The sequence below is a fragment of the Chrysochloris asiatica genome, unplaced genomic scaffold (genome assembly GCF_000296735.1).
Source record: "Chrysochloris asiatica unplaced genomic scaffold, ChrAsi1.0 scaffold00439, whole genome shotgun sequence".
Lineage (NCBI taxonomy): Eukaryota > Metazoa > Chordata > Mammalia > Afrosoricida > Chrysochloridae > Chrysochloris > Chrysochloris asiatica.
This window is the reverse complement of record NW_006408957.1, coordinates 825137-837335: the sequence shown is the minus strand read 5'-3', so window position 1 is coordinate 837335 and position 12199 is coordinate 825137. Positions and strand designations below refer to the sequence as shown.

Sequence of the window (12199 nt, the reverse complement as noted above, 5' to 3'; positions counted from 1 at the left end):
AGCCGCTGAGGTGACACTGAGGGACAGGGAGAGGGGACAGGTCCATCATACAACCACTGAGGGACAGGAAGGGTCAGGGAGAGAGGGGACAGGTCCATCATACAGCCGCTGAGGTGACACTGAGGATGGGGGGGGTCAGGGAGGAAGGGGGGAGGTCAGGGAAGGGTGGGGGAGACTCGGGAGGAGGGGCGGTCAGGGACTCTGAGGGAGGTGGGATGCATCCCTGGCATCAGCTGCATTTAACTCCCACCTTGATTCAAGCTCTATCTCCCCCTCCCCCTCGTCCCTCTCAAGTCTCCCCCTGGTGCCGGGGTCTCCACACACGAAAGCCCTTCATCACTGTGGTCACAGCACTGAAACAGTCCTGGGGTAGAGGTCCCACAGTGAAGCCTCGAGGACAGACTGACCTCCTCTAGCTTCCACAAGCCCGCGAGACGTACAGACTTCCCAGGGTGACCATTGATCCTGGGAAAGAAAAGGAGGTGTGGGAGAGATGTGGGCAGGGAGGGGACAGCAAGGACACCACACAATGGAGGGGAGGACCAAGGACAGGGCAGACACACTCCACACGTGCTCACACACACGCACCCTCAGCCCTTCCCCCGCCCCCCACCTCACCCCCGAGCCCCGCAGACACAGGACCTGGGCAAAGCTGCGCCTCCCTATGGAAGCCTGCACATGGCAAGACTTTGTGTGAGGGGGCTTCCAAAAGTTGATGGAAAAATTCCATTCTCTTTCGATTCCATTCTTCCATGAACTTTTAAAGTCCCCTCCTATTGAAAACCTTCTGCTTCCCATGTTGTTATTGGTAAGTGCCGTCCAGTGGGCGCCACCTCACAGTAACCCTGTACAAGGTTTCCAAGGAGCAGCTGGTGGGTTTGAACCGCCAGTCTTTCCGTTAGCACTCCCGTACCACACCAGCACGTCCTGTCATCACTTATAGCAGCTACTATGGAACATGAGGAGGAGCTCTGGTAGCGTAGTGGTTACGAATCGGGCTGCGAACCTTAAGGTCAGCGGTTCGAAACTACCAGCCGCTCCGCGGGAGAAAGATGAGGCTTTCTACTCCCGTAAGGATTTACACCCTCGGAAACCCTGTACAGGGTCGCTATGGGTCGGAACTGACTCGAAGGCACTTAACAACAACAACATGGAACATGAGGAGCTCTGGTAGTGTAGTGGTTACGAATCAGGCTGCGAGCCGCAAGGTCACCAGTTCAAAACTACCAGCTGTTCTGCAAGAGAAAGATGAGGCTTTCTGCTCCCGTACAGATTTACAGCCTCGGAAACCCTGGTCACTATGAGTCAGAACCAGCTCCACCCACGGCACATAACCAACCAACCAACCAACCAAATGGAACATGGGAGTCCTGGTGTGGTGCTGTGGGTTAATGCTCCAAACTGCAAAGCCGTTTGAACTGCAAGGTCGGCGGTTCAAATTCACCAGCTGCTCCTCAGAAACCCTATACGGGGTCACTATGGGTTGGAACCAACTTGACGGCACTTAACAATGTTGTTAAGAGCCATTGAGTTAATTCTGATACATAGCGACCCTGCATAGGATTCCCAAGGAGCAAGTGGTGGGTTTGAACCACCAACTTTATGGCTAACAGTCCAGTGCTAACCTTACAGCACCAAAGTAGCAAAGGACTCCAAAGTAGCAAAGGAAAAAGGATTATTCTAAGGGGTGTTGGTGGTGGACTCAGTTCCATGTGCTGTGAAGTCGGTTCCAACCCACAGCAACCCTGTATATAGGGTTTCCGAGGTTATCAGTCTTTACAGGAGCAGAAAGCCTCATCTTTCTTCCGCGGAACAGCTGGTAGATTCAGACTGCTGACCTTGTGATTAGCAGCCCAACTTGTAACCCACCGTACTACCAGGTGACGGGGGTGGTTGTATGTCACCGAGTCAGTTCTGACTCACAGCGACCCTGTATAGAGTTGCTACGGCTGCCCGTTTTTACAGAAGCAGAAACCCTCATCTTTCTCCAGAGGAGTGACTGGTAATTCACTACACTCCCAGGCTCCTTATCAGTTTAGGAAATATGATAATATACCTGGAAAAACAAAATAACACAGCTGACGGTGGATACAAAGTTGGTATTAAGTAAAACTCAATTTCTGGTGAGCAACAGAGACTACTGAGGAAAGATCTCAGTCCCAGACAATAACAACAATGACAACTACATTTTAAAAAATCAAGAAAGATTTCCAGGAAGTGTACAAAGAAAACTAAAAAGCTACTTTTATTGTTATGTGCCATGGAGTTGGTTCTGACTCATGGCGACCCTGTACAGGGTTTCCAAGGCTGTAAATCTTTACGGGAGCAGAAAGCCTCATCTTTCTCCCACGGAGCAGCTGGTAGTTTCGAACTGCTGACTGTAAGGTTCACAGCCCGATTCGTAACCACTACGCTACCAGAGCTCCTAACAGACCATAAAAGAAGACTTGAACAGAGGAATTTCATTCACAGGATTGTATCTCTGGCTGGCAGAATAATGGTGACATTTTATGTAGGTTAGGCATTGGACTGCTAACCACAAGGTCAGCTGTTCAAACCCACCAGCCCCTCTGAGGAGTAAGTGATGCTGTCTGCCCTTGTGAAGATTTACAGTCTCAGAAACAGTATATAGGGTCGCTATGAGTCAAAATCGACTCCAAGGCAATGTGTTTGGTTTTTGGTTTAAAGATGCCCGTGTCCTTATCCCTGGAATCTGTGCATTTGTGACTCTACATAGCAAAGGCTACAGGATGCAGACGGGATGAAGGTAAAGGCTACTCATCAGCTGACCTTGAGAAGGGGGAGACAATCACTGGCAATTCAGTACCATCACAAGTGTGAGATGGGCTCAGCCCAACATACAAAGGGGCTTTAAAAAGCTCATACAAAAACTCCTTTGTCTACTCGTTCCATTTTTCCACAAATGTTTTGAAGCCCCCTAGTAGCTATAGCTGACACTGGAGATGGAGGAAGGGGCCATGAGGCAAGGCACGCGAGTGACCCCTGGGAACCAGGAAAGGCGGGGAAAAGAATCTCCCCGAAAGCCTCCACGACGAAAGCAGGCCTATGACAGTCGAGTGTAGCCCAGTGGGACTCGTTTTGGACCTCTGACTTCTAGAATGAAAAATCTGTATTACCCAGGCCAATTCTCCCTCAAATAACAAGTACTTTTATTGCAATCTTACTCTAAATTCCAGAGAATTTGAGGGTAGCTGGACAAAATTATTCTGAAGCCCATTTAGAAGAATACACCAAAAATCAACCCTAGTGCTGCTAAGTCGATTCTGTCTCGTATAACCAACCCTACAGGACAGATTAGAAGTGCCCATAGGGTTTCCAAGACTGTAAATGTTTACAGAAGCAGACTGCAACATCTTTCTCCCACAGAAAGGCAAGTGAGTTCGAACCCCTGACGTTTCAGTTAGCAGTTGGAGTGCTTAGCTATGGCACAGTCAGGGTTCCTTACTTAGAATTAATAAGCGTAAATCATCATTAAAAATAGAAAAACTGTATGAAAAGGGTAATAAATACTTATGACGTGCCATTGAGTCCATTCTAACTCATAACAATCCTATAGCTAGAAGAGAACTGCCCCATGGGGTCTCCATGTCTGTCAGGCTTCATGGACGCAGACTGCCTCAGCTTGCTCCGAAAGAGTCGGTGGGTTTGAAGCTCAGAGTTTTCGGTTAGCAGCTGAGCACGTAAGCACTACAGTACAGGGCTCCTTAATGAAGCTAGCGCTATTTCACAGCAATAATAATTCACATAACAATTTGCCAGCCCTGAAATTAGCATTTGTGAAAAAGCTGAAATACATGAATGGACGTTGGAATTTAATAGGCAAAGAATCCATTTCAAACGAAGGGGAGGGGTAAATTAGTCAATAACTGCTTTGGGGAGGATGATCTTCCCTTTGAAATATAATAAAACAAATGCCTCCCTGCCCCCTGCAACAAAACAAATTCCTTATGAACCAAAGATTCGAACGGTTAAAAATTTGAAGTCATATTGTTAGGTATCATCAAGTCAGTTCCAACTCATAGAAACCTACGCACACAGAAGGAAACACCGCGGCTCCTGTACCATCCTCACAACTGTTGCTATGCTTGAGCCCGCTGCTGCTGCTGCCACCATGTCAATCCATCTCGTTGGGGGTCTCGATCTTTTCTGATGACCCTCCACTTTACCAAGCATGATGTCCTTCTCCAGGAACTGGTCCCTCTTTTTTTGTTTTTTTAAGTTCTAATTGTCAACTGAGTGATCGTTTACATGGGAGAACATGGGTTTTACACTCATTGTTTCACTGCAATGATTACAATCTCCTCCGTGCATCATCATTCAACACTATTTGCTTCTATTCCCTCGGTTGTTTTTTTTTTTTTTTTTTTTTTTGGGGGGGGGGAGCATGTACATAAAAACACTCAGGAACATATAATCATTTAAACCACCAAAGGGCACATTCTGTAAGCCTGCCTCCTGGCCGCCAGCACCCAGCCTTTCTCTTTCCATGAGTCCAGAGTCCTCAGCTGCTCTATCTCTCCATGTGCTCATCTCTGCCTCCATCTCTGGTGTACTGCTTCTCTGGATAGGGTCCCACATTCCGTTCATGCTCTTCTCCCTTGATGGTCCCAGAGTCCTCTGTTCCTGGACGGTAAGATTAACCACTCTCCACTTTTTGTTACAAAACTCTGCCTTTACAATTGTGACCATCGCAATTACTCATGATAACAATTATTCATTATTGAATCATAAATATTTTATCCCCATCTGCTTTCACCAGACCCATCTAGATAAAACAAGAACTCTTCAGTGGGGATTCTGCCTTCCTCCACATACTCTGAAACTAACTCCCTCTTGAAAACTTGTAAGCCACTCTCTTCGTGCCTTTATCACACCCTCATTTTAGGTAGCCAATGTCTAAGTTGCCCATCTCTATCAACCCTGTATACCAAGGGGATAGGATTGATACTTGATGTGAAGACTCCTTCTCTCTCTGTTGGTATTTTGAGCTACTACATCCATAAGCATAGGTCAAGTTCATCAAATTGTAGCCATTTACATTTATCTCCTTTATCCAAAAAAATATATATATTTTATCTTCTAGTCGAGTTCTGATCATCAAGCCATTGAAGTTAGGTCAAATGGGTACTATCTGCAAGTCGGGGTGTTCTTGTGAACCTCCCCTCACTTCATATCAGCTGGATGCTCCACTCTCAGCTCTAGCCCTCTGTGGCTATGTCCTTGTCCATGGGCTCAGGAGTCTCCAGGTCTCACCACACTTCAGACAAACCAGCCCTTCCTCTTCTCTCTCTCATCTCCAGGTCGACAGGAGTCTGTGGAATGTGGTTGAATTGAGCCCATTTCTTCACTGCTGCCTTTCCCCCACAGTAGACCAATGTGGTTGCCAAGGCAAGCTTACATGCCTGCTCATGTGTTCCCTTTGAGTTTCAGTCTTAGAGTGGGGTTTGTCCTGAAGGAACTTGATTGCTTGCCTTGATGGCTTCCCAGAGAACAACTTGCTTATTCATGTAGTAGCCAATCAGACTGCCATTTTTGTTTTGGATTTTTCCTGCTGGTCTTTCTTTCAAGAAGTATCTTCTGTGTTGATGTGGAGAGATGGAGCAGCTGAGGACTCAGGACCCAGGGAGGGAAAGGGCCTGTGTGCTGATGACTGGGTGGTGGCGGGAGCAGGCTTGTAGAATGTACCCTTTCATTGATTGGTAATGCGTGAAGGGGATTGTAACCATGGCAATGAAACAATATACGATAGGATGAATGTAAAACTAATGTTCTCCCATGTACCCATGTAAACTATCACATAATTCACAATAAAACTTTTTTTAAGTAATAAATAAATACTAAAATGACTGGAGAAATTTGAAAAAAAAAAAAAAAAGGTATCTTCAGTTCCTCTAAACTGCTCCATCTTGATAATATATCCAAAGTATGAGAGAAAAAGCCTGGTCATCTTGGTTTCTAAGGGACATTCTGGCTGTACTTCTCCCAACACAGATTGGTTTGTTCTTCGGGCAGTCCCTGGTACTTGTAATGTTCTTCTCCAACACCAAAACTCAAGTACATCAATTCTTCTATGGTCTTCCTTATTCACTGTCCAACTTTCACATGTATGTGAGGCTATTAAAAATACCATGGCTTGGTCAGACACACCTTAGTCCTCAAACTGACTTCTTTGCTTTGAATACTTTAAAGAGGTCTTCTTGTGCAGCAAATTCACCTAGTGCAAAATGTCGTTTGATTACTTGACTGCAGCTTCCATGGATCCAAGCAAAATGAAGTCTTGGACAACTTCAATCTTTTCTCCCTATGTCTTGATGTTGCTTATTGGTCCAGTGGTGAGTATTTTTGTTTTCATTACATGTTGTTTTCTTTACCTTAAAGACCTATTAAGAGTCCTAGTATGGTGCTGCAGTTTAATACACTGGACTGCAATGATGGTTTGAACAGCAAGGTCGATGGTTCAAGCTCACCAGCCGCTCCTCAGAAACCCTATCCAAGGTTGCTATGAGTCAGAGTCAATTCAATGGCACTCAACAACAACATAGGGAGTAACAACCAGGGAGGAATGCACTCCTCAATTCAATCAAGCATACAAGACCAAAAGGAGGGCATTCTTCCAAAGAAAAAGCTCGGAAGGCAGGCAGGAAAGAAGGATGAGCAGAAGCAGAGACCAGGGAGAAAATGATATGAAGGGATTAAAACCAATGTCACAAGACAAAATTTGTGATGCATTGTTGGATGGAAAACAAATTTACTCTGCAAACCTTCACCCAAAATGACAACTTAAAAATCAGTTCACTTTTAAAAATAAGATAAAAATTTTGAAACTACATCTAAAGGAAATCATGGCTATGTGTGTGAGAGAGTGTGAGTGTGCATAGCGGTCACAAGGGGAAATAACCCACACTTCCACAACGCTGCGTGGTGAGGTGAGCCCCCTTCCTGGGGCTGACACCATGGTTTTAAAAACAAGATGTCATACCCCATGCAGACATGGGAGATGGCTTCAACACATTCTGTGTAAAAAGCAGGTAGTTACTTATGGAGGAAACACTACACATAAGGAATTCAGGACTTGTGGGAAGCTGTGGAGAAGAGTGGAGTCCTGAGGTGACCTCACAGGATCAGCACTGAAAGGTCAACTGTTCAAACTCACCAGCCGCTCCTTGGAAACCGTGTACAGGGTCGTTATGAGTCAGAACCAACTCGATAGCACTTAACAACAACAACATGGAGAAGAGTGGGAGGCCTGCTAGCACCATAGGATAAGCGCTGGACTGAGAACCTCAAGGTCAAGTGTTCGAACCCACCAGCCACTCCTAGGGAGAGAGATGAGACTTTTTGCTCCCGTGAAGATTTATAGCCTTGGAAACTCTATACAGGTTTACTAGGAGTTTGAACTGACTCGATGACACCTAACAACAGTAACAATTTATGGGACAAAGCCATTTGGATCAGTAAGGTATGTGTGCACGAATGCTTAGAAAAGTCTGGAAAGACCACAAAGTGTTATCCGTGTTACCTCTGAAGGTTTGGAGAAGTGGAGGATCACACTTCTATATTGTACCTGTGCTGAGAGTGAATTAATTTCAAAATTAAAAGTACAGGTGTTTCCATAGTTGGAGGGGACGCCTGTTAGAGGGGAGGGAGAGTCTGACCTCCGCGTTGCCCTACCTGCCCAGGATGAAGGCGACGTAGAAGAGGGAGGAGAAATGAGCGAAAAACTGGAGCGTGAAGAACTTGACAGTGAACTTGCTCTCTCGCTCTGAGAAGGTCCGAGGCTTCTCTGGAAGGCACACACAGGCTGGTCCTTACCCCGGGGGACTGTCCTGTCTGCCACTGGGGACTCTTGTGACCCTCAGCCCAGCATGCTTCTCGGGTGGAAGCAAGCGACCAAGAAGGAAATGGGGACAACAGGAAAGGCGAGCCCCTCCCCCAGCTAGGATCACAGCCCCAGGCCTGTAGCCCCGGCATCCTCCAGGGAGGGCACTGAGGGTCCCTCTTACCGTAGTCACACAGCATCAGAGCCACCCGCCTGTTGATCTGTGGGGGCAGAGGGCAGGACTCAGCCAGGACCTGGACAGAACCCCCTCGTCTGTCCCTCCCTCAGTTTCCCAACACACACACACACACACATACCTTGGTCATGATCACTATGGTCACGTAATGCACGAGGGCCCCCGAGACCACCACAACCGTGGTCACCTGGTGCTCCATGAAGGACAAGACCCAGGACTTGAAGAGGGCAGCTGCTAGGACACGGTAGACCACCAGGACGTGGGCCATGCCAATCATGAGGCAGATCTGGGAGAGCAGGGAGGCAGGGGGCTGCAGGGAGCTGAGGGAGACGGGCAGACGGCAGGACATGCAGCAGGGGCGGGGTGGGAGACAGTCTGGGGCAGGAAGGGGCACTGAGGAGGGAGCTACCACCACCCAGGTCCCGGGCTACCATGAACAGAGACAGAAGGAGGATGATTGCGCTGCGCAGGTACGAATGTTCATGCCACTTGGGCTGGTACTGGGGGTAGTTCATCAGTTCCAGCATCATCTCCTCCTGAGGGGGCACCAGGTCCAGGTATGCCTCAGACTTGGCACACACGGGGTGCACACACCTCAGATGGGACACACACACGGCACCCACGCCTCACATGGCACACACACACACACGGCATCCACACCTCACATGGGACACACACAAGACACACACGGTACCCACACCTGGGACTTGGCACACGAGGCACATGCAAGACACCTACACCCCAGATGAGATACAAACAGCACCCATGTCTCAGATGCAGCACATGGGGTCCACCCCTGGCACCCACCAGAACACATACCTCAGACATGGTACACAGGGCACACACAAGAAGACATCCACGCTTCATACACCACACCACACACGTTTCAAACAAAGTACACACTCCTGAAACACTGCACACACCTCGGACGTGCAGACACAGGTGCTGGTATGGGGTACTGTCCTGGGACACAGCCCAAGAGACCCCCCTTCTCACCTCATCCTCATCCCAGCCACACAGGTGCCAGTTTTGGACCACATGGGAGCGCTTCCGTTTCCAGACCTCCAGGAACACAGTGGCTGCCGTCAGGGGACAAGGAAGGGTATCATGATTGTCCCAGTGTGGGTCTGGGGGCAGCGGTCCAGGCAGTCGGGCAGGAGGAGGCTTGGAGCGAGGATGGGCAGGGATCCCATTTCTCCCAGGGGCCCCAAGGGATGGCAGTGACTCACCCCACAAAGCCATGAAGATGGCAAACACCACCGTGCCCTCGTTGTCGAAGAGGTGCGTGAGCTGGGGGGAAGGGATCAGTGGGCTGGGCAGCTTTCCCCACCCACCACAGCCCGGGTGGGATCCCTGCCTTGGTTTCCGCCTCTGTTAATGGATGGCCAACCTTGGCATAGGTGCAGGTGTCTGAAAGCCGCTGGCTCTGTTTGTTGTCTCCTCGAGGACACAAGAAGATGTCGTGGGCCTCACAGATCTCCTTGCTGGTGGGGTGCAAGGGTGGGTTGGGGCCAGGCATTCTCACAAAGCCCCCCCCATACTCTCGAAACTCTTGACCCTTTGCCTCCAGCCACTGACTCCTTTGACCCCCTGCTCCCAGTCTCTGGCTCAGCCCCAGACCTAAGACCCCTTAGCCTCCAGTTCCAGCCTACCTGATTTGACTGGCATTAAAGTGGGCAAAGCCGCTCAGGAAAATCAGGAGGCCCACTGCAGCTGCAATCATCAGCATACAGGTATACCAGCCAAGCCAGGCGAAGTACAGCGCCACCTTCTCGCCAAAATAGTTCCTACAACACAACTCCTGTCAGTAAGGGTGCCCACCAAGGGGGAGGGAATAAGACCAGGGGTAGAGACATGTCTACACGTGAGGGGCCAGGGAATGGATTCACTAAAGGCAGAAGTGTGTCTAAATGGAAGCACAGGTGTGTGTGGTGGGGGCACAGGTGTGTATCTACGGGGCATGTGTGTCTATGGAGGCACATGTGTCTATGGAGGCACAGGTGTGTATCTACGGGGCATGTGTGTCTATGGAGGCACATGTGTCTATGGAGGCACAGGTGTGTATCTATGGGGCACATGTGTGTCTGTGGGTCACACTTGTATAACTGTGGGGGCAGAGATTTATCTGTGGGACACAGATGTTCTAGGGGGACAGTTTACCTGATATCATCAATCGGCTGCTTACAGAACATATTTCTCCACTGTGCCCATTCCCTCAGTTTCTTATCAGTTCCTTCTGGTTTCACCCCAGGCACCTCCTGGGGCTCAGCCATCAACGAGTGCAGGAAAAAGCCGGTTTCAAAGACCTTGTCCTTCTTTAAGTCCTCGAATTTCTCTGGGGATTGCAGAGAGTTGGTGCGTCAGAACAGAGACCCTCTAATTCTCCTGCTCCAAGAGGCAGCCACAGTCACTGAGCCCCCTTCTCACCCCTGTCTTCTGTTCTGGTGTTCTGGATGAAGGTGTTGATGATGCGGATTCTGAAACACAGGAGTTCCTGGCTTAGGCCCCCTGGTGGGCACCACCCTCCCGGTTCCAAGTACCCTCCCAGTCCTGATGGGAGCCTCCACCTGCCCAGCCCTGCTTTCTGACCTGCCCTGGACCCCTACTTGGACCAGTACCCAGAAACCAGGACTCATCTCAGAGCCCCCATCCAGCCTTCCCTGGTCCAGCCCTGTCCTGTCCTGTGGTCCCCAAATGAGGTCTGACATTATCTCAGCTCTCTCCCTGACTTCCAACCACACAGCGCCCACCTGTGGAGTCCTGTGTCCAGGGCTGAACCCCAGCAGGAGGGACGGCTATGGGAGGGACGGCTATGGGAGGGGTCTCTCAGTCCCTTAAATCCTGCCCAGCCTTGAAGGAACCTCATCATATTGGACCTGCAGACCTACCCCTGGAGATGGGACTGTATAGGGTGGGGTCTGGCCTTCTACCCTGAGACCACCAGCAGGCACGGAGTAGGCCGGAGGTGCCCCTCACCGTGTAGTGTCTAGGGTGGGGTCCTCATCAAGTGACAGGGCCTCGGGCGCAGGCCCCTCGGGTTCCATGAGAAGTCTGCAGTACTGGAGGAAGAGTTCAGTCTTGGCTCGGACCCCAAAGTACTTCTTGTGCTGGTCCTGCATCTCCTGGGGGCAGGGGGCCATGGAAGACCCTAGACTTACCTTGGGACCCTCCCTCCCTGCATCCCCAGCTGCCAGTCCATCCAGGTACAAGGTCATGGAGCCCTCCACACCCCTCCCTCCCTGACCCCTTCCTCCCCGTGTCCTCAGGCAGCCCACCTTATACTGAAAGCCCTTTCTCTGTAACTCCTCCAGGAACTGCTGCTGACGACGACACTGTTTGGGATTCTGGTTAAGGTTAGCCACCAAGACATAGTCCCAGGGCCCCCAGACTTCAGTCTGCTGGGATCTAGGAGCAGGCCCCGGGGAGGCCGACAGGAGGGAGGGGCTGAGGTCAAGGGTCGATGTAAGGACCCCGGAAGAGTGGTTGGCATTGGGCGCGGCGGGCCAGGTCCGGTTCGCCCAGCTGTGAACGTCTATCAGCGGGATGCTGTCCTCCTCCGAGGCTGCCTGGCTGTCTTCACTCTGGGGGTGGGGGAGCCGTGTGGATGGAGGGCAGAACTGTTCCTTCCTGCAGAAGCGCCCCCCTCCCCAAAGCTGGGGGAGGGCCACCTGGGGAAACCGAGTCAACAAACACAGGGCGTTCCAGGCAGAGGTGGGTGCCATGAGGTCAACAGCAGGGTGGTCACACGAAGGTGACTGGGGTGACAACATTAAAACCTACGGGGGCAACATCTGAGATACACGCCCAGTATCCGCGTCCGTCCTCTAGAGAAGACAAAGAGCCGGATTTACAGACGCGGAGGACGCAGACCGGTCCACAGTGATGAGGACAGCGTCCTCCTCTGTGACCAAGACTGAAGTGAGGACAAGGAGCCCGCTGCCCATCCTGTCGCCTGCCGCGCCAAGCATTGGGAGGATGTCGCCGACTTTGGGGGGGACAGAAAACGTTTGTGAATGAGCTTGATGATCGCAGGGCGTGGTCTCTAGCCTGGAACCCCTGTATTCCCTGGGCCCTGCTCAAGAGACCGCAATAGCCCGCATTCCCAGGGGCTGGAGATTGGGTGAAAAGACGAAGTGTCCCTTCAGTGCGCACCCTCCGCCAAC

The 12199-nt window shown here is 50.5% G+C and overlaps 1 protein-coding gene across 1 annotated transcript in view; it reads right to left on the bottom strand.

The window, feature by feature from the left end:
• The window catches only part of ANO9 (anoctamin 9), a 14751-nt gene extending 2771 nt beyond the window's left edge, over nt 1-11980 (bottom strand). Inside the window, exons 1-14 of the mRNA XM_006877010.1 lie at nt 11888-11980; nt 11312-11617; nt 11013-11158; nt 10464-10513; nt 10197-10371; nt 9689-9823; nt 9427-9520; nt 9266-9326; nt 9033-9115; nt 8468-8572; nt 8158-8322; nt 8025-8061; nt 7693-7804; nt 408-465 (exon numbers count right to left, since the gene is read on the bottom strand). Coding sequence (XP_006877072.1) covers nt 408-465; nt 7693-7804; nt 8025-8061; nt 8158-8322; nt 8468-8572; nt 9033-9115; nt 9266-9326; nt 9427-9520; nt 9689-9823; nt 10197-10371; nt 10464-10513; nt 11013-11158; nt 11312-11617; nt 11888-11980 — 1620 coding nt within the window. The remainder of the gene's footprint in view (nt 1-407; nt 466-7692; nt 7805-8024; nt 8062-8157; nt 8323-8467; nt 8573-9032; nt 9116-9265; nt 9327-9426; nt 9521-9688; nt 9824-10196; nt 10372-10463; nt 10514-11012; nt 11159-11311; nt 11618-11887) is intronic.
• Between the last annotated feature and the right edge of the window lie 219 nt (nt 11981-12199).